The 26,756-nt window shown below is 39.4% G+C and overlaps 4 protein-coding genes across 7 annotated transcripts in view; 1 reads left to right on the top strand and 3 right to left on the bottom strand.

Moving 5' to 3' along the window:
- Nucleotides 1-5,983, bottom strand: part of capn7 (calpain 7) — a 12,580-nt gene extending 6,597 nt beyond the window's left edge. The window contains exons 1-13 of the mRNA XM_026371918.1: nt 5,623-5,983; nt 5,268-5,376; nt 3,900-4,057; nt 3,729-3,796; nt 3,339-3,578; nt 3,165-3,251; nt 2,749-2,875; nt 1,640-1,725; nt 1,317-1,410; nt 1,066-1,212; nt 835-941; nt 506-626; nt 38-182 (exon numbers count right to left, since the gene is read on the bottom strand). Coding sequence (XP_026227703.1) covers nt 38-182; nt 506-626; nt 835-941; nt 1,066-1,212; nt 1,317-1,410; nt 1,640-1,725; nt 2,749-2,875; nt 3,165-3,251; nt 3,339-3,578; nt 3,729-3,796; nt 3,900-4,057; nt 5,268-5,376; nt 5,623-5,724 — 1,591 coding nt within the window. The 5' untranslated portion in view covers nt 5,725-5,983. The remainder of the gene's footprint in view (nt 1-37; nt 183-505; nt 627-834; nt 942-1,065; nt 1,213-1,316; nt 1,411-1,639; nt 1,726-2,748; nt 2,876-3,164; nt 3,252-3,338; nt 3,579-3,728; nt 3,797-3,899; nt 4,058-5,267; nt 5,377-5,622) is intronic.
- Nucleotides 5,984-6,883: 900 nt separating this feature from the next.
- Nucleotides 6,884-10,351, bottom strand: LOC113168974 (C-type lectin domain family 12 member B-like). The gene is made up of 7 exons (XM_033326376.1): nt 10,210-10,351; nt 9,901-9,972; nt 9,676-9,783; nt 8,214-8,429; nt 7,957-8,120; nt 7,712-7,824; nt 6,884-7,635 (listed from the first exon to the last, which is right to left on the bottom strand). Exons 1-7 carry the CDS (start codon nt 10,274-10,276, stop codon nt 7,503-7,505), a joined length of 873 nt encoding a protein of 290 aa, XP_033182267.1. The 5' UTR covers nt 10,277-10,351; the 3' UTR covers nt 6,884-7,502.
- Nucleotides 10,352-11,695: 1,344 nt separating this feature from the next.
- Nucleotides 11,696-16,501, bottom strand: LOC117152802 (C-type lectin domain family 12 member B-like). 4 transcript variants are annotated; one of them, XM_033326372.1, is made up of 8 exons: nt 16,431-16,501; nt 15,531-15,631; nt 14,647-14,724; nt 14,316-14,441; nt 13,140-13,574; nt 12,883-13,046; nt 12,638-12,750; nt 11,696-12,561 (listed from the first exon to the last, which is right to left on the bottom strand). In XM_033326372.1, the coding sequence occupies exons 2-8, from the start codon at nt 15,595-15,597 to the stop codon at nt 12,429-12,431; spliced, it is 1,116 nt and encodes a 371-aa protein (XP_033182263.1). In that variant the 5' UTR covers nt 15,598-15,631; nt 16,431-16,501; the 3' UTR covers nt 11,696-12,428. The 4 variants fall into 4 exon arrangements, with proteins under 4 accessions (XP_033182263.1, XP_033182264.1, XP_033182266.1 ...); XM_033326373.1 differs by lacking the exon at nt 16,431-16,501 and having other exon boundaries at nt 13,140-13,440; nt 13,504-13,574; nt 15,531-15,699; XM_033326375.1 differs by lacking the exon at nt 16,431-16,501 and having other exon boundaries at nt 15,531-15,703.
- Nucleotides 16,502-18,104: 1,603 nt separating this feature from the next.
- On the top strand, nt 18,105-24,773 carry nes (nestin). Its single transcript, XM_026373524.1, has 4 exons — nt 18,105-19,075; nt 19,431-19,555; nt 20,582-20,655; nt 21,272-24,773. Exons 1-4 carry the CDS (start codon nt 18,245-18,247, stop codon nt 24,115-24,117), a joined length of 3,876 nt encoding a protein of 1,291 aa, XP_026229309.1. The 5' UTR covers nt 18,105-18,244; the 3' UTR covers nt 24,118-24,773.
- The last annotated feature ends 1,983 nt before the right edge of the window (nt 24,774-26,756 follow it).

The following is a 26,756-nucleotide window of genomic DNA, read 5'->3' as shown; positions in this document are numbered from 1 at the left end:
GTACCAGATACTACATTTAGGAAATGATTGTGTTTACCGTTATCAAACTTCTGTGCTGTCTTAGGGTCAAAGTTGAGGTATTTGAGGAGTTCAGGTGTCCAGTTCTTCTCGTCTCGCTCGCTGTAGCGCCCCTTCCACCGTAAGTGACTCCAAGGATTCTTTAGCTGCAGGAAACGCATCCCCTACAAGGACACATGTAATTACAGCATCAATTACAAAAGACAAAACAGCTGTATATTTAGATATTTTTCCACTGGCCATAGAGACAAATACTTTATATTATTTGCCATAAACCCTTAATACTGTTAAACATATATCACACGTTGTACCACTGCCACATAAGCATATTCAGAATGCGAGTTTACCATTAGCATTTATGTTTACGACTTTGTAGCAGGGTAAGTTTTTACCACAGCACCATAAAAAGGTCATGTTCTCTGGATTCTCTCTTATGATAAATATAAGTGTTTATAATCACTTCAAATGCTACTCTAATTATCCTGACCTTGTATTCCCTGACATCAAGAACAGCATAGGCGTGTGTTGGCACTAAACCCCACTTTTCCCCTTCTTCCTCAGTCATCACCCCTGTTGCAGTAGTGATGAGGACATCGCCCCTGTGAAACCTGGACAGAGAGATGCAGCGAGAGAGAAGGGAGAACAGAAATAGATGATGCCAGATGTAAATAATCAAGCTCCATCTTATCTTAAAGACCTCATAGTTCTATATTTTCCCAGCAGAACTCTCCGTTCTCAGGCTGCAGGATTAATTGTGGTTCCTAGACTTTATATGTTATGTAAAATATGTTTTTGATGAGTTTCTGTCTTTGTCACCTCTGGAAGAGCATGCGGAAGGTGTCGTCTTTGCTGAATGACTGATTGTCAGAGTGCATGGCAATGCGTTCAGGGATCCAGCCAGTGAGTGCGTGCAGATCAATATTCTGTAACAAACATTAAATATAAAAATGACAAACTTTTCACAACCTAAGCCTCTTTTCGGAACACATGAGACCTTGGTTTATATCATGATGCATGTTGAATTGGCAGTTTTTGTTTTGCACTCACAGAGTTGGATCCGGGGAAGTCGTAGCCTCCCATCACCTTCATGTAGGCCTTTTCTATCAGAGAGACCCAGAGCTCGTTCCTGTTGCTGGAGTAGGAGCACAGCATCTCTCCATTACGATCAACCGGCAGGTAGTCGTCTATAATCACCTGGAACAGGATCAGAGTTTGTTTACTTTAGGAACATTGTACAAGAAGATTTTATCATGTTTAAACATCAGTACACACATAAAATGGCAGTGGCAGTCTTTTACCTTCCTGGGAACACCGTTGATGTGAAGCTTGACCATGTACTTCCCACATGGGTTATACTCTGGCTCGCCTCGTCTGTTTTGAGGGTAGATGATGCTGGAACACAGAAAACATGCAATTTAGAGTTATCAAAAGGGTCAATGCTGTGTTTTAGCTATGGCCATGTTTAATTTGTGCCTACTGCTAAGAGGCTGAAGTTTAAGGGACAAAGATTTGCAGGAAAATATGGATATGAGATATGCCTGGGTAACTGGGTGACAAGAATAAAAATATAAAGAACACGTTTTTACTGTTTCCCCACAGTAAACAAAGCAGCAAACAGTACCTGGTGATAAGTTTCTTATTGTAGCGCCTCTCGTAGGCAGCGCTGATGGCTAGTGAGGCCACAAAGGAACAGTCAGACACCACTGTCTAAAGAACAGGAGAGAAGGTCACATTAATGTAAGGTCAAATGATAGGTAGACATTAAATCAACTGCACAACACTAAAACGCAGCAAAAATCATTTAAACATATCTACACCGAAGAACCTTATTTATTATAATGTCACTTCATGAATTGGCTGAATTTCAACACATGTACTTAACATACTGTAGACAGTAAATGTGTTGACATGTCTAAAAATACACAGGAAAAAAACGTACATCATAATACACTTACCGTCCAAAAAAAATCATCACCTGGATTTAACAAATCAAATAGGTAAGAGCCTCCACTGGATAATTATTGTATGGATGATTATTTTTGTAGCTGGTAACAAGTTATTTAACTGATGCAGTGAGTAGCTTCTTATTTCTTAAACAACCATGTCTGAAGACTCATCCTGTGGTCGTGGAAAAGATGTTAATCTGTTTCAGAAGAGTCAAATTATTGGAATGAATCAAAGAAAACATCTAGGGAGATTGATGAAACTACTAAAACTGGGTTAAGAACTGTCCAATGGAAGAAGGTCATGTGGTCTGATGAGTCCAGATTGACCCTGTTCCAGAGTGATGGGAGCATCAGGGTAAGAAGAGAGGTTGGTGAAGTGATGCACCCATCATGTCTAGTGTCTATAGTGTCTCTGGACGAGAATGAATGTTGTAACAATGCAGAAGCTTAACTGAAGGATTCCATGGAGAATGTTTCCCGTAATCAAAGCTAAAGGTGGTCCAACAAAATATTACAGTATGTGACTTTTTTTTTTTGGACAGGCAGCGTATAACAGAAAACTGTGGGTAGAATAGCAGTGATAAATAAAAGAACATACACATGACAGAATTAAGCAATATTCTGAATATGAAATATTTTTTGATCAAAGAAATAAATAGGCACAGAGAAAATAGCTAAAATTATACAACAGTTTGTATCTATATTCAAATGCAACTACTAAATGAGCTAAAATGTGCCACAGATGCATTTAAACCCGATAGCTGATCCCAGCTGCCAGTCTGACCTGTTTGATACTGAAGCTGGACACAGACATGATCATAGTGGGGTTATTGCAGATCTCGTCAGGTCGGACCCAGCGGGAGAAGATGGCTTTCTGTTTCGGTGACAGTGCCAGTTTTCCTACTTTGTCCCTGATGGGAGAAAATAAAACAACAAAACAATCAATGTGTGCCTACCTCACAAATTTACATTGAATCTGGTCTCTCTCTGTGTCTGTATGTCGATTACACTAAACCTCATCTAAAAGAAATCTGACAGTGATGTAGCTGTGTATTTTTGTAGGTATTCTAACTTTACCAGATATTTGAGTAATTTAATAATTGAATAATTTTAGCATTATGGAAAGAGATTTTTCCTCCAGTGACACGAGTATTTGTTGTTGATTTGTTGATGATGATTTGTATGTTGGAAAAAACTCACGAGAAAGGGACAGGAAAAGCAAATCGTTCCTTCAAGTCCACACTCATGAAGGGCACATACGCTATGCCATTGATTGTAGATGTACTCCTGAAAATTAAAGATAAGATGGAAAAAAAACAACTTGACTGTTGTCAGTAGAAGAAAGAACAACTTCAGATTCCAGATTCAGCTCACCTGAGCACCTCGATCTCTTCAGAAGTGTAGCGCTGACCCTGGGGCTCACTCGACTGGACTGCACGAACCGGCTGGGGCTGAGGCCGGTCATGAATGCTGAAGTCTTGTCCGAGGGGGAAAAACTGGCGGACGGGTCCTCCTGAACTGCCACCACTACTGAGCTTGGTTCCAGAGGACCCTGTCCTGTCCTGAGTCTGGGCTTGAGTTGATTTGGACTGGGATTCTTTAAGACCCTCTGCTCTGAAAGGACATAGTAAATGGAAAATACTACAACAGTCCTGTATGCTCAGTTTTATGCCTGTATTTGTATTTTGACTTGTGAGTCACAGTTAAAAAACTTCCACAAATTTCTGGTATTAATGTCTGTGAATCTCTTTCAGAAACACACACCTGTCTAAGGCCTGACGAGCCAGCTGCTTCAGCTTTGTCTGCAGTGCTTGGTCTGATGTTTCGTTGGACTGTCGCACAGAAGGAGAATCATATTTAGAAGAAAGCAGGAATACATTTTTGGAAGCTGAACTGAACGTTAGGCGCTAACAGAGAGAGAAAGTGATGATCTACCGTCTTAATGCACAGCTCCACAGCCTGAGTGTACAATTCAATGGCTTCATCATCATTTCCCTTCTCGTCTTCCTCAAAGGCCTGAGTGACCAGGAAGTGGGCACGCTCCAGGTCGACCTGCTGCCAGGACTTCAGTGGGTCGCTTTTCTGTGCCTGGACTGAGATCAAAGGTCAAGAGAAGCAAAGGTGAGGGCACACAGCAGACACTGTAAATAGCAATAACAAGTTGTCCATATAGCTGACTGCTATTATTTCACCACCACAGTGTTGGTTAACTGCTCTACAATCAAAGCTTTTTTTTTTTTATATGTCCATGTTTGGTTTTTGAAAATTATTTAATACATCAAGTGTGGCTGGACCGCATTCTAGTGTAAGACAAAAGGAGTGTTTGATATTGATCAGTCTTTTTATGTCTACTTCAAAACATCACAAACTTCCATCAATAATCAGACTGAGGCTCTGTCCATTTATATGAATCTGATTACTTTTTGTAATTTAGATCTTTCTAATATTTCACCCAACACATCACTGAGAGTAGAGTTTATATATAGAAAGAATTCATTTACTGAACATATACTGCATTTTTATCTAAAAGGATTACAAAAGTAAAATAAATAACTATAAAAAATAGTTTTGAACTTAAAAAATACCTCCTTTTTATATTAGAAGGAGCTTAGAGCAGCTGTTACAGTAAGTTAGGAAATATACTAGAAAACAGGGGGAACACAAACTAGTTACATACTGTACTGTGCGTCATCTGTTGGCTGTTGCTGTTCAACAAAACATGACACTCCTACAGTTTCTGTGGTCACACCCATGGTTTCAGCGGAGTTGTGGAAAAAAGCTGACTGAGAAAGTATATCCTCAGGCCTCATTCGGTAGCAGTAGTCCTGAATAGTTTCTTACTTATTACTTATTTCAGATTAATGGCACCTCTGCAAGACTTTAGTTTAGATATTCTGTGGTAGACTTCTGCAATAGATTTGCAGGAAGACAGATGAAGGAATGGGGTATATATGTAAACAGTATCTATTTAAAAGGAAACCTAGGAAGTCTAATAACTTTCTGATGTAAAACATTTTATGCTGTAGAAGCGAAGATGCAACAGAAACAGTAAAAGCAGGAGTTTTTACAAAAGAGTAAGAAATGTAACACATTTATTTTAAAACACTGTCAAATTGTCTTTAAATGACACGACTTCCATGACTCTAGTCATCTTGACTTTTTGTTTGTCTTCTGTGTTTCAGTTTCTGTCAGTACAGTATACTTTAAACAGCAACTAAGCTATTAGGTTAAAAGACAACTTAGCTTGGACAGTCCAATACTCAAAACAGTAGATCCCTTGCATCTCTGGTCAGGCGAGCTTACCAGCATTGTGGAGGGCTTGGACTCGATCCAGGTATTCATTGACTTTGTCCTGGATACCCTCCAGTTTAGACCCTGCCATGCCCGCATATATCAGGGCCTGAGCTGCCTCCTGTAACAAGGAACATCACAAACAAGCAGCGGTTATAAAGAAGGTTTCATCTGGGCGGTGACAGTCACATACTGAATTAAATATTGAACATTTAGACATTACACCACCCAGTTTTAAGAACTATAAGTCCATGTGGTTACGATCCAAAGTAAAAACCACATTAATGAAAGTGAATCTTCTAAGAGCTAAATGCTAACATTCAAACACAGCAGCTGTCCGCTCGCTAAAAAGTGTACTGCCACTTACCTTATAGTAAAATACAGCCTCGTTATATTTGCCATTCTGGTCATAGGTGACAGCTGTTTTGGCAAATTTGACAGCGTCGAGCTCCAGCGCAGTGCAGTCCATGCTGAGCACAGCTTGTTAACGAGCTGTGAGTTAGCCAGCCAGCTAACAGGCTAGCTAACCGCTATCTACCGTGGTTCGTCAAATTAACAAGATACAGGTCTGTCATTCGCCACACAGGTCGTTTCATTAATACAGACAAAACATGAGGATGATAGTCTTGACAACCGCCCTTATTCCCGAGGCCAAAACCAGCTAGTTGAAGTTTAGCTTTTCCTTTTGACTGTAGCAGCGAGTCCCAAAACACCCATGTTGTTTCCGGTTGTCACGATTCGCACAGTCGCAGTAGAAGACGAAGTGATGCGTTCAAGTGCAGCAGAAACGACAAGTGTCACATTTTATTTTTTATTTACTGTTCCTGGTTTAGTTCAACACTAACTAACTTATTCATGATTTTCTTTAGTTTTATCAGTAGAATACTCCCTTATGTACACCTAGACTACAGCTTTACCCCATGACACAGGATTATTTGGATAACAGATACTCTTTAACATTCTGGTTATTGTTCTGTATCTTGTTCTAATGTTCTCAAGCTGAATGTCAGTGTGATTTTTTATATACTGCTGTTATAATGTGGCTCATGTTCCTTTTGTGTTATTGCCACTTACTACTGTCATCTTATTCTTGTTACCTGCTGCTTATGGTAATATACCAATGCTGTGTGAATGATGCCATGCCAAGAGTGATATTAGAAAACATGACCGGTGCCTCATCTGACAGCAGTGAAATCTAGTTAGACATTTTATTGTCCCCTGGATCTATTCAGATACTGATGTTAACAATGAGACTAACTGATGCACAAATGGAGTGAACAGAACTTCTGTCTTATCTTGATTTATAGCTGAATATTTATAGCATTCTGAAAAACCAACAATGTAAAATGTTAAACAGGAAATAAGGAACTGAGCAGCCTATTTGATCTTTCTGAGAATTTTCCTAATATACATATTGTAAGTACTTCGCCTGTCACAAAGGAGAGAACACATTCAAAGATACTGTCACAGTCATGGTCATTTTGAAAACACACAAACAGAAAAATATTTAACTCAGTTTGTTTTATCCTGAATAAAAACTATTGGAAATTATGACAATAGTGATGATTAATAATTTAAGTTTTAATATATTTTCTTTAATTTTATACAAAACTTTATTGTTTCCCAATGTGGCGGTATCTGATGATTAGGTTACATAAACACACCTACAGTTTCAGTTATTAAATAGTGAAATATCCACTTGTACAAGAACAGTATAGTAGCTATGTACACTATGTTAACGTTGATAAGCCAACTTCATTTTAATATAGTTTATAGTAAAACAGTGTGTGGCTGTGTCAAAAGGCCACTTTGGTGAATACCATCTGATTTACTGACAGACTGATGAGAGTCAGAGTTAGAACAGTATTCAATCCGAAATTTAGCGAAAATATTGATAAGAGAATATTTATTTCTAAATTCACAAACTTAAAGCTTGGCTATCTGGTGATAATAGTGAATAAAAAAATAGATGAATAAAAACACTGGCAGGCTGTTCTAGTTTCTGTAGGAACCTTTACATCAAAATACAAATATTAGCACTGCATCTCTCACGAAGGAGACGAAAAGTACATTTAATGTCTTTTTGTAAAAACACAAACAACTTTAAAAAATAATTCTTAAAATAAAATTAATGTCTTGGAAAACAAATGTTTAAATTGTGAAATAAAAGTCTTCATTGTTTGATATTTCTAACCCTAACATGTAATTAGTAACATTAAGTAATATAATCAGGTTTGACTGCAGTGTTTAAACAATTAAAGCCTGTTGTCCACAGATCCATGCATTTTTAACATCACAGTCCATTGATTTCCATGGATTTAGGTTCTGAAGAGAAGCTGCACATGAATTATTATTGGTAGGAGGTTGTTGTACCCAGGAGCTGAGGGAGGAAGATTCTAGTTAGATCAACACTGGGAGATTTTATGATTTATGATGTTTATGAATGAGTCTCTTACCTCTCAGTCAGAAAACTTCCATTAATCCACTTCCATCTCCCATTTTCACCTCTCAGGCCAATCCAGTACCCATTGATTCCTGATTCAGTCCAGCTTTTGCCAGTGATGAATGTCTGAGGACAACAGAGAGACACTTAACAGAGATATTTAAACACTGTAATCTGTAAACTCAGTGTGTGAAGAGCTTATGAAAATGAATTTTCATTCTCTATATGCTGCCATTAAAATGAACTATTTCTCTTTACCTTTTGTGCTTCATTGTCTATTACAGCCAAATCTGAACTCCTTCCTCTGCAGTCTTCTCGAGCTCCTTCCCAGGTTCTTTGTTGGTCAGGTCGAGCATTATGTATTGCAAAGCAGCTGGTCTGGACGTTTTCCCAGCCTTTCGGACAAGCCTTACACTGTCTTTCTGGAAACAACAGAGTCCAGCTAATAAACAACAATACTGCATTGTGATATTATTATTGGTTCTACTGGAGATAATTAATGGATCTCTACATACCGTTATTTACTTTGGGACAGTAGGTATCAATGGTCCACTGAGCTCGACTGATGTTCTGTTCGTTACACTTTGTTTCCATGTTTTGTATTTGTTGTGTTAAGTTGTTCCTCTGTGTCCTCAGCTCCTGGTTTTGTGTCTCCAGCTCCTGGTTTTGTGTCTCCAGCTCCTGGTTTTCTATAGTCAGCTTGGTGTAGTTTTCAGAAATTACAGCTGTAACTACAGACACATAAATGTTTGGTCTTCATGTGTCTGTAGTTTGCTCTAAAAAGTCTTTGCACTAAAAACATTTGTTTATATATAAACACATTTAATAAATCTGAACAATAGTCCGTTGTCCATGTGAAATTTGAATCAGGGTTTACTGTTGTTGTGATCATTCCTCTGTTCATTGTGACCATTAATGCACCTCCCATGTCAGAAATGAGGGATGATTTAACAGTCAAATTAAACACAGAGGGCTACAAACCATGGGAGACAGCAAAATGCTCACCAATATTATTGTGAAAAGTATAGCAAGTATAGTAAAGCTTTTCATTTTTTAACATTGACTTGTTTTTATTTACCTGTGTTAACTGTTCATGTTCAAAGTAGGAACTCTAAGACAGTCTGTATTGATTGGAATGATCAGATTAGGCATCTCAGTGATAATAAACTTAATAATACTGCTGTTAATAATTGAATTGCTTGAACATTGAACAGTATTTATTAATAATGCAATAATTAATAAAGACGAGGACATGCTGTGTAACTGTACAGATTAACAAACGTCTTTGACATGAAACCAGGATAAAGGTTTAGAGCAGCTCTCTGTGCTCACTGAACGCTGCAGCAGAAGGTTGTTTTCTGCAGACTGTCCAGTTTAGTGTAACTGTCACAGGTTCACGTTAATGTCAAACACGAGCAGGAGTTCATTAACCCAGACTAGGAACTGGGTGTCAGACAGCTGAGAACAGCTTCTTAGGTTCTCCACCTGCACCGTCCAACATGTAGATGTTAATGTTACCTTCTAGTTCTCTTCATGTTTAACATCTAACTACACTTGTAGGATTTTTATACTGACTTTTTTTCAGTGCCATCACATTCTCCAGCTCCTATAAAACTTTCTCAGTTGCTTTCATCACTTTTGCTACTGTAAAATACAAACAAAAAAAAATATTTTAAATAGATAAATGTACATCACGTGTGGGTTTCTAAACTAGGAAATCATATAATCTTATCAGAATAAATCAACCCATTTGTCAGCATAATATGGCCTCTTCAATAATTAATTAAACACTTGACCAGTTTTTGAAGAAAATGTCTGTTAGAAAATAAAATGTCAATAAATGTGTGAATAACCTGTATTTTATGTTCACTCAGACTCTGTGGAATAACAATTAATTCACAGATGAAGCTGATGAAAAATGACTAATGGTTACAATCAGTGTGAATTTAAACTGATATTCACGTCACAGCTACTCACAGTAGATATGAAGAGACAGGATAAGTAGGAGCGGGATCCATAACAGCATCAGCCAAGACAGAGAACGAACAGAGTGAATGACGGAGGGAGACGTCTGATCTTTGACATCTGAAAAATACTAATTCAGTTGAAGCACCTCAACAGTGTGATTGAACACAGGCGAAAACATTAGATCATAATGACTGATAAGTGAATTTGCTCCACACTTCAATTTGTGATACGCACCTGAAGTGGTTTCCATTTTGTGCACAGTGCGTTCTGCTACATTACAATAATCCACGTCTTCCTCAATTTTCTCTGAAAGATTTCAGATCAAACACAAGTGTTGATACTGTGCATCCAAACCAAATGTTAAGTGTAGAATTGGTCAATATGTTGAACATACTGGACAAACTGAGATATAAAAGATCAATTTAAGAAGAATTTCATCAGTTCCAAAGCTCTTTACTCTCTAACATTCACGTAAAACAAACGTCATAACTAAACGATGTACTGATACACAAAGCAGACTCTAGTATGTGTAAAGTATCTTACCTGTGGACACAGAAACATTTGGATTTCTGATCATCACAGTCGGTCCCTTGGTTTTTCTCTTTGTCATGATCAAAGTAATGAGTTCAGAAGGAAACACACATGAAGACTGAAAGAGTAATGTAAAAGTTTCTGGTGTACTGGTGTGAAGGATGTGGTTTAAAGTTCTGCTTATGACAGAGTTATCTTATCAGACTTCTCCTTTAATCAATCTAACACCCACAGCAGCAGCAGTTCTTCTTACAGGGTGTCAGTTCATGTTTGATCAACCAATAATGCTTTTTTATATATACACACACCGTTTCTCTCTACTGAGAGTGAAGAGCTGTCTGAGAAACACACAGTTCAACTTCCTAATATCCAAACCTGCTATTTCATAAATTGGCTCATTAATATAATGGGAGTGTGTGTTGGTTTGTAGATGGAGAAAATATTTCAAAGTAACTGTTCAAACAATCTGAGCAGCTCTGATCCACAGACGAGCTGTCGAGCATGAAAACATTCAAACTGTGTTAGTGGCAGCTGATCATCTGTTGACATTCAAAAATCAGAAACAACATCGTTCAGCTCAACAGGAAGTTTCTCTGTGAATATTTTCTTTATTGACCTTTGACGACCATCAAAGTCATTTTTTTACTATGTAAATTTGACATTGTCACGTCAGTGACTTGTTCCCGTACTGACTTCCGCAGCACGCCAGTTACCTGTCGGCCTGTCGGGTAGTAGAGCTGCAAATAGAGAACCAAAGTTTCGAACCTTGGTTCTTCCTTTTTCTGTTTGAGTGGTGAACATGATGTCCACATTTCCAGTCACTGTAGTATATATTATACAGAATAGAACTGAGCTGTATAAACTAGTTATCTTAGACTGAGTAGAACTCTACTTGACTTTCACACTGAGACCGACTGGTGTCTCTCGACCTGCAGCACCTGTAGGAGAGCAGAGTGGAGGACTGATGTCCACCCTGTGAACCTGCTGAGTCAGATCAGCTACTGTCTCATGTTGATTTTAAAATATTACAGCATCTTGGCGAATGGTTTTTGGTTTCACCTCATTAAAGTTTACTGATGTTTTCAAAGAACATGTTGTAAAAATGATGAGTAGCAGCAGTTTCTTCTCTCTAATAGACTAAAACATCTTTTTATTTCTTTTTTCTGTGGAAACTCAGAACACGTTGGCTTGCAAATATTTTTTTATTCCATGATCTAAATAAACAAGTTTTCTTGTGATGGGTTAATTTCTAATTAACATCATGAGATACCTTAATTAAATCAGAACATGTGGTTCATTAATTCACGCTTGGTGATCAGGTTTGGACTCATTCATCCATTCACCTGTTCATTTTACTGATGTTGCTGTTGTGGAGAAAGGTGGAGTCAGTCTCCGACACTGGTTTTCTTTTATTAGTTTTGTTTTTATTATTCCTCATGTTGTTGTGACAGAGAAATATAGAAATTCAGCATTTAATCAGTGTTGTTGAAAACAAAGATCATTCAACGAAACAAATTTATTACATTTTATAAGGTTTGTTTTTACTTTACAGAGAAATGTTTCCCAATGAATTACAATCTAATGTATCAGTGATGGTTTCTGACTATTAGTTTACACACACACACCTACAGTTTCAGTAATTAAATAATACCCACAAGAATCAGTATAGTATCTATGTACAGTGTGTTAACGTTGACGAGATAGCTGTATTCTGTTTTTAGTAAAACTCTGTAAACAACAAAAGGCCACTTTGGTGAAGACCATCTGATTTACTGACAGACTGATGCCAGTCAACAGGCAGACTGTCAACAATTGGTGCATCCCTACTTAGAACAGTATTCATCCTGAGATTCAGAGAGAATAGTGACGATAATAATGTTTATTTCCAAATTCACAAATGTAAAGGTTTTGATTTTTAAGAGAAAACCAGTTTGGCTGTCTGGTGATAAAGGTGAATTAAAAAATAAATAAAGACTGTAAGCAGGCTGTTCTTGCTTCTGTTGGAATCTTTATATCAAAATACAAATATTAGCAAACTTTAAATGTTTAAAGCATTTCAATGTCTTTTTTGTAAAAACACAAACAACTTTAAAATATAATTCTTAAAATAAAATAAATGTCTTGAAAACAAATGTTTAAATTGTGAAATAAAAGTCTTCATAGTTTGATATTTCTAACCCTAACATGTAATTAGTAACATTAAGTAATATAATCAGGTTTGACTGCAGTGTTTAAACAGTTAAAGCCTGTTGTCCACAGATCCATGCATTTTTAACATCACAGTCCATTGATTTCCATGGATTTAGGTTCTGAAGAGAAGCTGCACATGAATTATTATTGGTAGGAGGTTGTTGTACCCAGGAGCTGAGGGAGGAAGATTCTAGTTAGATCAACACTGGGAGATTTTATGATTTATGATGTTTATGAATGAGTCTCTTACCTCTCAGTCAGAAAACTTCCATTAATCCACTTCCATCTCCCATTTTCACCTCTCAGGCCAATCCAGTACCCATTGATTCCTGATTCAGTCCAGCTTTTGCCAGTGATGAATGTCTGAGGACAACAGAGAGACGCTTAACAGAGATATTTAAACACTGTAATCTGTAAACTCAGTGTGTGAAGAGCTTATGAAAATGAATTTTCATTCTCTATATGCTGCCATTAAAATGAACTATTTCTCTTTACCTTTTGTGCTTCATTGTCTATTACAGCCAAATCTGAATTCCTTCCTCTGCAGTCTTCTCGAGCTCCTTCCCAGGTTCTTTGTTTGGGAGCCTCAGCATTATTTATTGCAAAGCAGCTGGTCTGGAAGTTTTCCCAGCCTTTCGGACAAGCCTTACACTGTCTTTCTGGAAACAACAGAGTCCAGCTAATAAACAACAATACTGCATTGTGATATTATTATTGGTTCTACTGGAGATAATTAATGGATCTCTACATACCGTTACTTCCTTTGGGACAGTAGGTATCAATGGTCCACTGAGCTCGACTGATGTTCTGTTCATTCCACTTTGTTTCCATGTTTTGTATTTGTTGTGTTAAGTTGTTTCTCTGTGTCTCAAGCTGCTGGTTCTGTGTCTCAAGCTGCTGGTTCTGTGTCTCAAGCTGCTGTTTTTTCTCAGTCAGATCTGTGATGTTTCTCACTAAGACAGTATAGTTCTGTGTCAGCTTTTCAAACTGGTTTGTCAGATTGTTGTTGTCTGTCTTCAAGTTTTCATTGTCTGACAGGAGTTTACTGCTGATGTTTGTCAGATTGTTGTTGTCTGTCTTCAAGTTTTCATTGTCTGACAGGAGTTTACTGCTGATGTTTGTCAGGTTGTGATTTTCAGCCATCAGAGCCTTCAGCTCACTTACATCACTGCCATGCCTTAACGTAACTGCAAAATGAAAATGACCTTAAGTGGTGTTATGACAAGTTTTGTTTGTCCATTTTGTTTTTATGATGTTTCTTAAAGTTATCAGCAAATCTCATGACAAGACTAAGATCAACAATATAATAATTAATTATTAACGGGTATCCTAATATTTTAAGTCTTTTATTGGACATAATTTCTGATATTATCCGAAACATACTTGTATTATTAATTAAACTTTACTCAAAACTGTCTCTGTATTGATATAAGACACCTGTTTAGTGTATTTCTTGTGGATTTTGTGCTCTAGTCTGTTTGGCACCAGGAGGTGTAAATGAGATTGACTTAAAACCTACAGTGACCATCTTCATTGTTATAAAAGAAAATGTCACAGTGACAATAACTTGAACCGAGCTCAGAAACATGTTAGAGGTAGAACATCAGGGTTTGATAGTCAGACAGTAGCGTGTGTATTAAAACAGTAGCAGTTATTAGTAGTATTAATTCAGTGTTAGTTCTTGTCTTGACATGAGATCTATTCAAAGTGAATATATCATACATGCATATTCATTTTAAAGCCCGTCTTTCTCCATTTTATACTGATTTTCTGTGTTGTGGCTTCTGTCTTATTTACCACTGTATTCTGATCTTCCATCTGAGGCAAATAAATGTCTGATATCAAATATTAGTTACAGAAGAAAACGGTTCCTGTTGTTGTTAATGGTCAGTGTTGTGTTTTGTTCACTGTGCAGTTTCTATACTTACAGTAGACGGACACTGCTATGATGCCCAACAACAAAATGACACAAAGAATCCCCAAACAACAGGTCAACGGCTGACAGTGGTGACCTTTGTCGTTCGATTTGGTGTCTGGTACGAATCCTGCAGAGACTAAACAACACATACAGATTTATGGCTTCAGTTAGTTTTTCCTCTTTGTGCTTGTTTCCCTCTGCAGCAGGTGAGTGTTAAATACAGAGAATTTAACTAGTTGTAACTAGTTTTCTGTTATTGTTAGTAGTAATAATTGTACAGTAGTAGTTATAGTTGTAGTATTACTTATGTTAAATTATTATGATACTGGTGTTCAACTTACCATGTGTGTCAGCTGTCTGTTGGGTTGTTTTAGTTTGACCCTTCACCTCATCATAAACAACGTCTTCTTCCTTTTTAACTTGGAGATTGAAAAACACAATTTTGTGGTTAATTATTATTTTAACATGATCATCGTCTCTACAATACAACTATACAACAACTTATGAATGACGTTTGTTTGTTTGTCACAGCTGATAATGACGATATGTTCAGTGTGTAACCCTGAAATATAGACGCACATAGGACACAGAGACTGTCTGTTAAAACCTAATAGACTGAAATCTCTCACTGTTTTGCTGCCCTAGATGAAAAGGGAACGTCTGCCTTTTCTTGGGAACTATATGTAGATCGTCATCTTGACCAGTTTAAGGTAGTTGTGGTCATTTTAGCATCTGTTGACGGTTATGTACATTAAAATTCATTTCACATCGAATATGTTGAAAACCTGTTTGGTGGCAGCAGTAAAAAAAAAATTCTAATTTATAAATGTAGGACACACTCAACAATTAAACATCCTGTTTTGAGGTTTCTTTCTATTTATCTGTAGTGAACGTTGCTACATTGGGGTTTTTAATGCATCATTACACAAGTCATGGGTTACTCTGCATCTAATTTGCTGCTCAAAATTTCCAGACCACTATTTCTACATAGCAATGCTGCACATTCTTCCTCAATTTCACTTACAGTACATGTCGTTAAGAACTTGTTCCTGACATCTATAACAGTAAAAAGGGATTTTCTAGACACTGTTATTAAAGAAAAAGTCAAAACGACCCATTGACTTTACACATGAGGATGATTACACACATGGAGAAGCAGTGTCTGATTCACATCTGTACCACGACAGTTGAAATCCTTGACGTGTTTAAAATAAAGTGCACTTACCTACAGCTTGGGGGGGGTTCCTAGATTTAAATACAACTGCAGCGTAGTTAACCTCCCCCTCTGCCATCACTACGGTTGGTCTGTTGAGTCCTGTCTGTCCTCTAAACAGAGAAGTTTGACTAGTTAAATCGCAGAGCACCCTCCTACGAGATGTGGCTGTTTGCCCTGTTCCTTTCAGCCCATCCATCACTCACCGCCTTAGTTAACTTCTGCTTTTCGTAGAGGAAAGTCATTTACATTTGCAAACACAGATATAAACTTTAGACCCGATACAGCAAAACACCTGCACCTACCTATTTTGCACAAGAACATTGTAACATGGATATTTACTTGACATAGTGAATAATTATAAAACATCCTGTTATCAGAATAACCAAATCACCCAGAGCTGTGACACTTTCCCACTATTGACATTCATTTCTATTGTAAGATCACTTTAATACGTCATAGAGCTAATGGCTTTATAGATGCCCTCATCTATAGATCATTTTTCTTATATACTGTGTTTAAGTTCTTTCCAATGCTTTAATTAAATAAATAAAAAGAAAATAAATAGAAACATATGAATGCATGTTAGAATGAGGTAGTGACTGAAGGTTTCTTGCCCACTTTAAGTCACTTTGGATAAAAGTGTCTAAATGGAAATGTGAAGAAAATCCTGGTCTAAGGCAAAATGTCTTAGCAGTTAATGGCCACGCTGCAAAAAACACAAAGGACAGGTAACTGTCCTTAAGATTTTGGTGACCTTGTTTTTCTTTATCCCTAAATATTTCCCTCTAATAAATACTATAAGAAGTGCAGCAACATACTCTTATATCTAAAGAAGTTAGATGTCAGTGCTGCAGGATGATTTGAACAATGGGGTAATGAACGGCCATTGCAGTGTTGTGAGACACCCACTAGATGGAGACGAAGAAGTCAGGGTGGTGGTTTTATTGGGACCTCCGAGGACTCGAAGTTACAGTGAAGACCTGTAAAATATGAGACTTGAATTAGTGATGCATTTGTCTGTTGGATTTCCTTTTCTTAATTGTGAATATATGCAATAACAGATTATTGTTTCCAGGCTGCTTGAGCCTTCATGTTGATATGTTCATAGAATCCTTAGGAAGTGACACATTATTTGGTTTAATCATTAACTAAAGGCCTAAATGCAGTGACGTGCAGGTGAAACAGTTTGAAATTATATTAAAAAGCAGTTCTTCATTAGATTAGTTGGTTTTACTTCTATCTTCACTTTTATATTTAGCCATCTTGTCTCTATTCTGCTGAATCTACCAAAAACCTCTTGGCCAACTTAAGTTTAATTACACTTGTTGTTGAAGTTCTAATAAAGACAAGAAAACCGAACGTCACATCAGGTGTCGTGTTTCTCGTTTGATACCAGTTTGTCTTATTACTGCTGAACTGTTGAACTTAGATTACTGCTCGTTTTCTATAGATGTGTCTGGATCAAAATAACTACACATCTTTTACCACATGAATTCTCTTGTTTAATAGGTCAGGTCTGACATTAGTTGCTACCTCTAAGTCAAGGTTAGGCAAAGGTCTCTTGCTGAATGCCAGTCATGATCTTCAAATTGGCTACTAGGCCGCCCTACTTTTATGTAAACTCAGTCTTTTCATTTTACATTCAATGAGGGGGACGAGGCAGGTATGAATGGAAAACAGGATTTATTTGAGAAAACTACAAAAACAGGCAAAAACACCAGGAGAAAGAAAACCGCTGCTCAATGGCAGAAAAACACTCACAGGAAAACAGGTAATGTCCAGTTCAAACGACAGGTAAAGTCCAGAGAATACAGGAGAGGGAAGCAGACAGGGTTGAGCAGGATGAGCTGAAGCAGGCGTGAGAGCAGGCAAAGTTTAGCAGGCAGGTTGGGTTTCAGGCATGGAACCAGGCTGGAAACAGGTTGGGGAATGATGACGATCTGACAGAGGGAAAAGGACTGACAAGAGCTTTTGTAGCCAGAGGGGAACACAGGTGAGTCCAATGTGCAGATGATTGCTGGGAGCAGAGGGAGAGTAGTGGCTGGTGGGCGGAGTCCAGAGGAAGAGTGAGGGAGGAAAACCAAGGCCAGCCGGGGCCAGGACGAAACCATGACACCATTTTCATTTCCGATTTAATGAATTATATGAAGCACATTTGTAGTGTTAATGAAGTGTTGTCTTTGATCTGCAGCCTACATATTGTTGTCATATCAGTATCTCAAGCTCCCCATACTTCTTATGTAGTGCTGTAGTAAACTGTCATTTAAATTCTGATATCTTCCTCCTCATCTGTCTAACAGAGGGTTTTTTCCTCTAGTGCAAGTGGTGAAAGAGTTAACTTTGGGAATTACATCACCGCCTCTCTCTGCCCTTTCCCATCTCTTCCAGCCCTCTGGCTCCTCCCCTATTTCTCATCTCTCCTTTACCATTCTCTCCCTAAACCCATTCTATCCCACTCCCATCCTTTCTCTTGGTCTTTCCCCGCCCTCATTCTCCACCCTCACCATCCCTCCTCCCGTCCTCTCCATGTGTCCAGCCCCTTTATTAACTTTTGTATGAAAGGGAAGCTTCTCACTTGCAGTCACACTACAGGATCCTCATAGGAGCCTCACACACTGTGACTCTGGCCAGGACACAGCGATACAGCTGGGTGCCAAATCATAATAAGTGTAGCTCTAACTGAAGCCCTACTTTGCCAGATCTCTCTATTTTGTAACTCTGACATGGAGCTCCACAGTGTTCACAAAAGCTTCCACCACAGCCACCTGGGTGAGGAGAAGCACGAGATGCTGAGCCTGAACCGACGCCTGGAGACCTATCTGAACCGAGTGAAACTACTGGAGGAGGAGAATTCACTGCTTGCAAAGGAGATCCAATTTCTTCGACACAATAAACATACAGATTTGACACGCAGAAAGGGCCTGGAGGAAGAGCTGCAGCAAACAAGACTGGAGGTGGATGCGGCTTGGAGGGACAGGGTCCACACAGAACTGGAGGTTGGCAGACTTACAGGGGAACTCCAAGCACTGGACCTACAGAGACAAAAGGAGGTTCAGGCCCATTTAAAAGCCAAGACAGTGCTGGAGCAAAGCAGGAAAGAGTTAGAGGAGGAAGAGAGAGCACAGATCTGGCTGAGAGAGAAGGTCAATCAGCTGGAGCATGACATGAGGATCCTAATTCAAACCCATCAGGATGATGTGGCCTATTTGGAGGCCACATTGACCCATTCCAGAGCTACAGTGCCACCTGCATCCGCTCAAAGGGGAAAACAGACACCAAACCTCCTGCAGCTGGGGCACGAGTACTCCCAGAGGGCCACCAGAGCATGGCAGGAGGCAGCAGAGGCCTATCAGGGCCAGCTGGCTCGGCTTGAGGAGTCACTCAACCAGGCCAGAAGCCGGTTGACCCAAGTGATCAAAGAGAAGAATGAAAGCCAAATGAGGCTGCAAGCCCTGCAGAAGGAGCTCACCTCGGCTCAGAGCATCAGGCTGCATCTGGAGAAGACTGCAGCACAACAGAGAGACAGACACAGTCACGAGATCCAGCAACTCCAGGTGAGCATGAGAGCTGGACATCTGAACCTGCAGGGATGCTTTCTCTCCTGGGTCATAGTTTACCAGAGTCTAAATAGACGGTCTCTCTTCAGTGCATCACATTAATATTTCACACTGTGTAATTGTGAAGTTTAGAACTGTTTTTTTTTATATTATTTCAAACTGGCAAAATCTTCAAAGCAATATTAAATCCCTGTTTTAGATCACTAAAGTATAAATTAAGACATTATGCTGCTACAACCTGCACAATACAACAGTGGAACAAAGAGCAGATATTTAGACTCATCATACAGCAATGTGTGAATGCTTCATGTCCTTTTTTTAACCACTTCCTGTTTCACTTCCTGTTTGGTAGGAGCATTTGGAGGGCCTGGAGGTTGAGAAAGAGGAGATAGGCCAAGAGATTGATCACCTCCTCCTTGAGAACCGAGGCTTATTGCAGCTGAAGATGTCACTAGGCCTGGAAGTAGCAACATACAGGTACTTTGCACTGACTGCTTGATTAGTCAAGTAAAAGTGATTAGAAGAATAGAAGCATGCCACAAAGTGCTCCTTAATAACATATTTATACCTTAATGTCCTGTGTAGGAACTTCGAATGTATTTAGGTCAGTATCTTGCAATAAATCTAAATATATTTTAAAGATTCATTAACATTTTTAAAGTACATCTTAAAGAATCATTGAAAAACAACCTGCCACAAAAACGCCTATTCCAATTTAGAAGATTAATTTAAGCTTGACAATAAAGTCAGCAGCAGGCTTAGCCGTCTGGACTGAAGGTCATGTTATTGAAACAGCATCCTCTGTTGTCTTGGAGAGGATAACCCACCCATTATGAGGCTCTGTGGAGGTGTCTCCTTGCACCTTCTCCCCTTCTCCTCAAAGTATTGACCCACACCCTTTAGTAAGAAGCTACCGATTTATGAGCTATGGGAGTTTAGAATAACAGCTAAAGGGAGGGTTGCAGGATGGGGGAGGACATAACTAGAGGACACATTTTCAGTGTCTCTCACTGCATTGGTAGAAGTATTGTTATAAAAAGATGCTTTGGTTTTCACAATTTCATATTTTATCCAATGGCAAGAAATGCACATAGAAAAATTAGTTACTTGGATATGCACTTAATCATAAGTGTGTTGGAATGAAGACTGGTGTGGTCCACATGCAAACTGCAACAATGGAATTAGTGATGCATGGACAGCTCATAGTGTGTGTGTGTTTGTGAGAGGCATTGATTGCAGAGGTTTGTGTGCTGCAGATGGCTCCTCAATGGCGAGGCCTTTTCCTCATTACCATAACAACAGACATCAGTCTGTTCATGCTGCTCAGCAGTAACAAAAGTTGCCCTTCTCTTTCTCCCCACCGATCAGTCAATGCACAGCATTGTGCCTGGCGTTCACCCAGTTCTGGATCATCCAAATCCTAAACTTCACAGTATTCACATGCTGTGTCTGAGAGATGTGCAGTTTTAGAATGTTACCTGTTTCTCTTGCCTGTCTCCACAGAGCCTTGCTGGACAGTGAAAGCCTCATGGGAGGCAACTCTTTGTTAAATCGGCCAAGAAGTATTTCCATCAGAGGTAATAAAAGCAAAAAGTGTTTATGACAGCGAATCCACTGCTGCAGTGTTTACGTGTGTCACTTTAATCCTCTCTGTTACTTCTTTGCTCCTTGCTACATTCATATTCTTTGTACAAGTGTGATTTCACTTAGTCTAAAAAAAGCATTTCATAGTGGGGGACACGTTTAATGTGATTACAAATCGTATTAATCTAACTGGAGAGGGGCAGGGAAGAACTGGCTAAGGGGCTGAGCTAGACACTTTGGGTAATGTAATGCAAGCCACCAAAGACGGTCCCCAAAGATTATTGAGCCATATGTCTTTCCTTTCCAGTAAGTTAGATAACAGAGACAGGAAATGACAATCAATATCTTCCCATTAGTGTCCAAACTCCTCTGAGAACATATGTTTTAATAATGCTTTGCTGAGGTAGGTTTTCCACAGTGTCTCTCGTGTTAAGATTGTCAGGGATGATAAAAAATAAAAGTCAGTGATGTGTAGTAAGTTCATATAAGATGTAGTTCATGTGGAAAAGTTATTTAAATGTGGTTGGCTCCATATAAGCATAATACATTAAATAGAAGACACCAGACGAGTCATTAAGTATTCATGATGTCTGCTCTTGTCCTCTACAGATGCAGTGTTCAGTCCAAGGGAGAGAAAAAAGCATTACCAAACTCATCTTTCTCCCAACCACAAGATAACTTCCCTTTCATCTGTCTGTGGTGCAACAGAAACAGTACAAACAGTAATAACTGCAAAACCAGTTTATTCTAGTAAACCTATACATTTAAGTGAAAAGAAAGCCACACATGCATCACATTTAACATCATGGGAAACCCCTTACCCCAAAATACTGCAGGATGGAGCTATTGAAAATTTCAGACCACAGGAGGTTTCTGAAAAAGTTACCCATGCTGAGCCTCTGTCACCACCCAATGAGCAGGAGGGTCTTGCTATAAAACCATCTGGGGACAAAGAAGATGAAGAGAATTGCAAAAATGTTAATGTTGAAACTCCTGAAGAAAACCCAGTTGTCCAGTCGTGTTACCAGGTTGAGTCTGACTCAAGTCACCATCTGTTTACCACATCCAATCTTACACCAGAGGTGGTCAGAATTACAGAAAAGCCCTGTTTCTTATCAGATGAATCAGATAAGCATGTTTATTTTAAGGGGCCTGCTGAGAAAACAGATTTGCAAGAGCAGTTACATGCTCCAATTGATGCATGGGTAAAGAACGATTCTGTAACTGAATTGGTACAAGATGTACAAGAAGAGATCTCAGGGTCTGAAACTGAAGCAGTGCCTGAACCGAGCTTTGTCTGCAGGACAAGTAGTCCAGCATCAGAATGTGAGCCAGAAGATAGTGTTATTAACCAACCTGCAGAATTTAGCCAAAATGAAAACATCCCTACAGGAGATACAGTTGAGGAGAGACAAGAAATAAGTAGTTCCCCAGTAGGAACAAGCGAGACAGGTGTTGACGAGAAGTTGTACCCTGATGGAGAAGAGATGGATACATGGGATAGTGTTATAGAAAGAAAGGCTGAAGTTGAGACAGATGATGGCAAATCAAAAGATGAGGGAAAGAGACAACATGCAGAACCAGAGGAAGACATATCGGCAATCGATCCAGTGAATGAAAAGAGAGAAGTTAGTCTGGATTATGCTACAGATGTGCAGGAAAATATTGTGGCGTCTGCAGCAATGGACACACAAGAAGATGATGAAGTACAGCGTGTGATGTTAGAACAAGAGAATGTTCTGCTTTCTGACAAAGAAGATGACGAAGAAGAGGACTCTCAAAATGTCTCTGTGTCATGGAAGACCGAGGTGGAGAGCGACAGCTACGCTCAGGAAAACACTCTTGCCGACACCCGTCCACTCATTCAGTACAAAAGTGACGAGACTGACGCCACCGCATCACACATGGAGGAGAGTGAGTCCAGTGAAGCTGAACAGGAAAAGAAGTTCGGAGAGACGGGAACTTGGAGCGAGGGAAAGTCAAAAAGATTTGGAACTATGGAAGATCTGTGTGAAGAGGCTGAAGGGGAAGCATTGGATGAGGAATATGATCTGGGATATACTCATACGGAGGACAGGGATGTTGGTCACAGCCTGACTACAAGTGAATGTGCTGAATCAGGGAAAGACATAGAAAAAGAAGAAGAACTGATGATGAAAGTGGATGATGAACATTCAGACGAAGAAACTGAAGAACCTTCCAAACTCATGGTAAATGCAGACTTTGATGAGGAGTTGGACACAGACAGACTTGTGGAACAGGAATTAGAAAATCTGTGCACGGACAGCTACAGTGCTCATTTTGCACAGCAGCAGGACAGAAAGAGTGAGGAGATATCACATCTGCAGGACCCATCTGTTGAGGTGTCAGACCAAGAAGAGGCTGGACAAACAGAAACAGAAGCAGCGTTTCTTTGTGAAGAGCCTCCACAGAGAGAAAACTATCAACCTCCATCTTCCACTGCAATAAAAGATCATCAACGTGATAACTTATATTTCAACAATTCATCAGTGACACAAACAGAAACTCTGGTTGATGATGAGATCCAGCATGAAGAACAAAAAGCTACAGATGCAGAGAAAAGAGAGATGGATGATGAGCACAATGTGTCCATGGTGACGCATGCTGATGAAGTTGATAATGGCTTTAATGATGTCATGACAAAGCCTGATGTAGAAGAAATCAGCAACTCAGAGGATCCAAACTCTGTGCAAGAGGTGGCTACCCCCATGGAACTGAATGAAGTTGTACCTGTAGATGTGTCCAACAAACCCCAAGAACATCTGGTTGAGGAGGTTGCAGATTGTCATTCTCTTCACGATGCTGCAGAAGCAGTTGAATGGGAAGTCTTGGAGGACCCATGTGAGGACTTGGAAATGAGAGATGAGACTGAATATGGTCAGATATGTGATAATGTGCCTCATTCAGATGAAAGTTACCACCATGATGAGAAAGAAGAAGAGAAAGGCTCTGTGGAGGGTATTATGATCCATCAAGAGGAATCGCATGAGGTTTCCCCAGACAGTGTACCTGAGGAAAAAGAAATCTTTGTGGAGAAGGACTCAACAGATCTATTGGACAAAAGTGGCAAAGACAACAGTCTTCATGATGTTTTCAGCTCCGGCATAAAGAATGACTTCTGGGTGTCTTCAGTAGAGACTGGTGCCACTTATCAACCTGATGATGCCTTTAATGAAGTAGCTGAACAAACCAATCAGAACACAGGGTTTGGTGACAGTCTAGTTTGGGGGACCTTGGAAAACACAAATGCGGTTAATGGGAACTCCAGGGTTGATACGGAGTCAAGTAAAGACCTGGAGCCTGAGGAAGAGCAGGGACAGATGGAGTCGGTGGTGAAGCAGGTGCTCAGTAGAAATGTTGAGGGAGAGTTGGTCCATTCTGAGGAGTCTGAAGTTGAGGGGGAATCTTGGTCATCTGGGGAAGAAACGGTCTGAAAACTAGGGACACGTTTGAGTTAAGCTAGCTTTATGCCTACGTCCTAGTTTAGGGAAATAACGTTTTCTGTGTGTAATGGTGTTTTTCTTAGTGTTTTTACTATGGAAACCAAAGTTGTGCCTTGGGCTGTACCTTAGTGATCCAAACAGCCAACGTGCCATTTCTATTCATACAGATTCTCACCTTCCAAACACATATTTTACTAACAGTTTTCTCTTCTTCCCATCTGTTCAATCCTCTCAGTCTTTAAATATGCATGTTACCAAATGATGTTGAGTGTTCCTGCATGAGGGAACAGCATGAACAAGAAACAAAAACAAGGAAGGTCTTCTGAAAGTCAGTGTTTAAAGCATTTATTGATTGATTATTGATTTATTGATTAAAATCAGTGCATCCCAGAGAGTAGGACTCCTCCCAGAGCTTTTTTTTAATTAGTATCAAACAGACTATAACAGGCTATAATTTCTGCTAGCAAGGTACCGAACAACAGTCAACTCATCTTTGCATGAATGATTGAAGAAAAGGTTTATATTCAAGATTCAAGATCACATCATTTGGTAAGAAAACGTCTTTGTATTTCATTTGTCTTTAAGAAGTGAATTGGTTTAATTTTTTGTTTCCCTCTGTAAAGTTTTTGCTCAGTCCAAAATAAACAGTAGAGTATATGATGAGCTTTGTGTCTTTTATTATTTGAACACTGATTTTGTTTGACAGAACCTACTGTTAGCTGGACTGATATTAGTATTAGTATTATTAGTAGTATTATTAGGGGGCTTTTTGTTTTTTTTTAAGTGAGGATCTGAATCCATCCACTCTTATAGTTTTACTCCTTTAATGACATTTTATTGCTTTAGAACAAAGATATGATTTCATCAACAGGTCCTGTCTACAAATGCAACGGGCAACACTACAAATTACGAATTGTGAATTTTAGGTAAAACATCGTGTTTAAATCATCGAAAGACAGTTGAAGGTCGGCTCAACATGCAAAACAGTGAAAGATCATGCATGCAGTCAAACTATTATTAAACTTGTATTTGGGGGGGGGGGGGGGGGGGGGTTAAACTGAGCAGTTCTTTCTCATGAATCTCACGTCCATTATTTAAACGAAGGAACTGTAGCACTGATTACTCAGGTCATTCTAAACCACGAATATGTTTCTTTAGCTCAGAATAAAGTTGAATCCTTAAGACAAGGTCAAGAAGCAGCTGTGTGCTGCTTTCTAGCAACATCCATCTCTGTTTCCTTTGGGGTTTTCATGGAGGGAGGCTGTGGAGCTGTGCTGCTGTGTGCCGGGACCTGGCAACACCCCAGCTTCACTGACCTTGAAGCAGGGAAGCTAACAAAGCAGAGTGTGGGCCCTCCACAAGCAAACAGTCATCCCACGAGGCGGCCGAGGAAAGAGTCTGAAAGAGGAAACAATGTGTGACCTCATCTCCTCGTCGTCCTACCCCCCACTCTCTTTCTCCACCGCCTCGTCATTCATTAGACATTTACTGAACAATGATGACTATTTCAGTGGGTGCTCGCCTCCGTCCTGTCCTCAGCTCCTCACTGAAAGATTCAGTGGAAAGGAAACGGCCGTGTTCACTGGGGGCTGGAGTGTGAGAACGGTATTACAGCAGCTGTCTGGCACGTTCCTACTCTCCCAACAGAGCAGTGAGAAGAACTTCATTAATTCCTCCAGATTTGAGGATCAATAAAACAGCTTTTTTTTTTTTTTTGGGTAGCCTACAAGCTTTATTAGCACTTGACCTGTGTTCAACAAAAAGATGTCACCAAAGGCAGTTGTTAGGAAGAACTGTGTAACTATAACTAATGTGGCTCCTCTGAGCACCAGAGGATGTAGCCAGAACAATTTAGGACTGTTGGCACAAATTAGCAAACAGTCACCACTCCTGGAGGTTTGGTATCTATTGATGGAGGTATGAAGCATTTTATTTCCTGGCATCTTCAGCAGTGAAATCCCATTAATGAGGTTCAACAACACGTGTTTAGCACATGCCAAGATTCCACTAACAAGCTCCCTGGTTACCCGAGAACTTGGTATAATCTAGTAACTGAGTCTTGTGTCTGAGGCGACTTATCAGAAAGTTAAGACGACATTTCAAACTATTTATTTGTCTCCATCTACTTCTTTTAATTAAAAACGTAGTTTCAATTGTATTTAAACTACATCTCACTGCAATGAATCCAATTAAAGTCAAAAAAGGAGCCAAAACACACAATGAGTAGGGACGACTGTTGATAAATGATGGTAGGAGGAGGTTAGCTCTCTCTGTGTGTGTGTGTGTGTGTGTGTGTGTGTGTGTGTGTGTGTGTGTGTGTGTGTGTGTGTGTGTGTGTGTGTGTGTGTGTGTGCATCCATCTGACATCCTGCCTCCATTGATTTTCTCCTGATGTAATTAGTGTGACTGATGAAGGAGCTGCAGATGGGTCTGAGGAGGAGCTGACTCTCTTCAGATCCCTTTTTACATCAGACAAGACACGACGGTATTGAAGTCGAGACAAACCACTGGTTAACATGTCGTGGTTAAACCCTGTGTGTCTGTATTTCTGTATTTCCTGTTGTCAGATACAGATGCACCTCCTTTAGTTCACAGTTTGTGGTGCGACTCTAAATAACGATAGTTACGAT

Source organism: Anabas testudineus, chromosome 16 (assembly GCF_900324465.2).
Source record: "Anabas testudineus chromosome 16, fAnaTes1.2, whole genome shotgun sequence".
Taxonomy (NCBI): domain Eukaryota; kingdom Metazoa; phylum Chordata; class Actinopteri; order Anabantiformes; family Anabantidae; genus Anabas; species Anabas testudineus.
This window is presented reverse-complemented; position numbering and strand designations above follow the sequence as displayed.

Coding starts and splice junctions, on each gene's coding strand:
- nes (XM_026373524.1), top strand. CDS start 18,245: ATGGAGCTCCACAGTGTTCACAAAAGCTTCCACCACAGCCACCTGGGT. Junction 19,076..19,430: donor ACGAGATCCAGCAACTCCAG/GTGAGCATGAGA, acceptor CCTGTTTGGTAG/GAGCATTTGGAGGGCCTGGA. Junction 19,556..20,581: donor CTGGAAGTAGCAACATACAG/GTACTTTGCACT, acceptor CTGTCTCCACAG/AGCCTTGCTGGACAGTGAAA.
- LOC113168974 (XM_033326376.1), bottom strand. CDS start 10,276: ATGACAAAGAGAAAAACCAAGGGACCGACTGTGATGATCAGAAATCCA. Junction 8,121..8,213: donor CTGTCCCAAAGTAAATAACG/GTATGTAGAGAT, acceptor TGTTGTTTCCAG/AAAGACAGTGTAAGGCTTGT. Junction 7,636..7,711: donor GGAAGTTTTCTGACTGAGAG/GTAAGAGACTCA, acceptor TTCCTCCCTCAG/CTCCTGGGTACAACAACCTC.
- LOC117152802 (XM_033326372.1), bottom strand. CDS start 15,597: ATGGCAGAGGGGGAGGTTAACTACGCTGCAGTTGTATTTAAATCTAGG. Junction 14,725..15,530: donor GAACCCCCCCCAAGCTGTAG/GTAAGTGCACTT, acceptor TCAATCTCCAAG/TTAAAAAGGAAGAAGACGTT. Junction 14,442..14,646: donor ACAGACAGCTGACACACATG/GTAAGTTGAACA, acceptor TGTGTTGTTTAG/TCTCTGCAGGATTCGTACCA.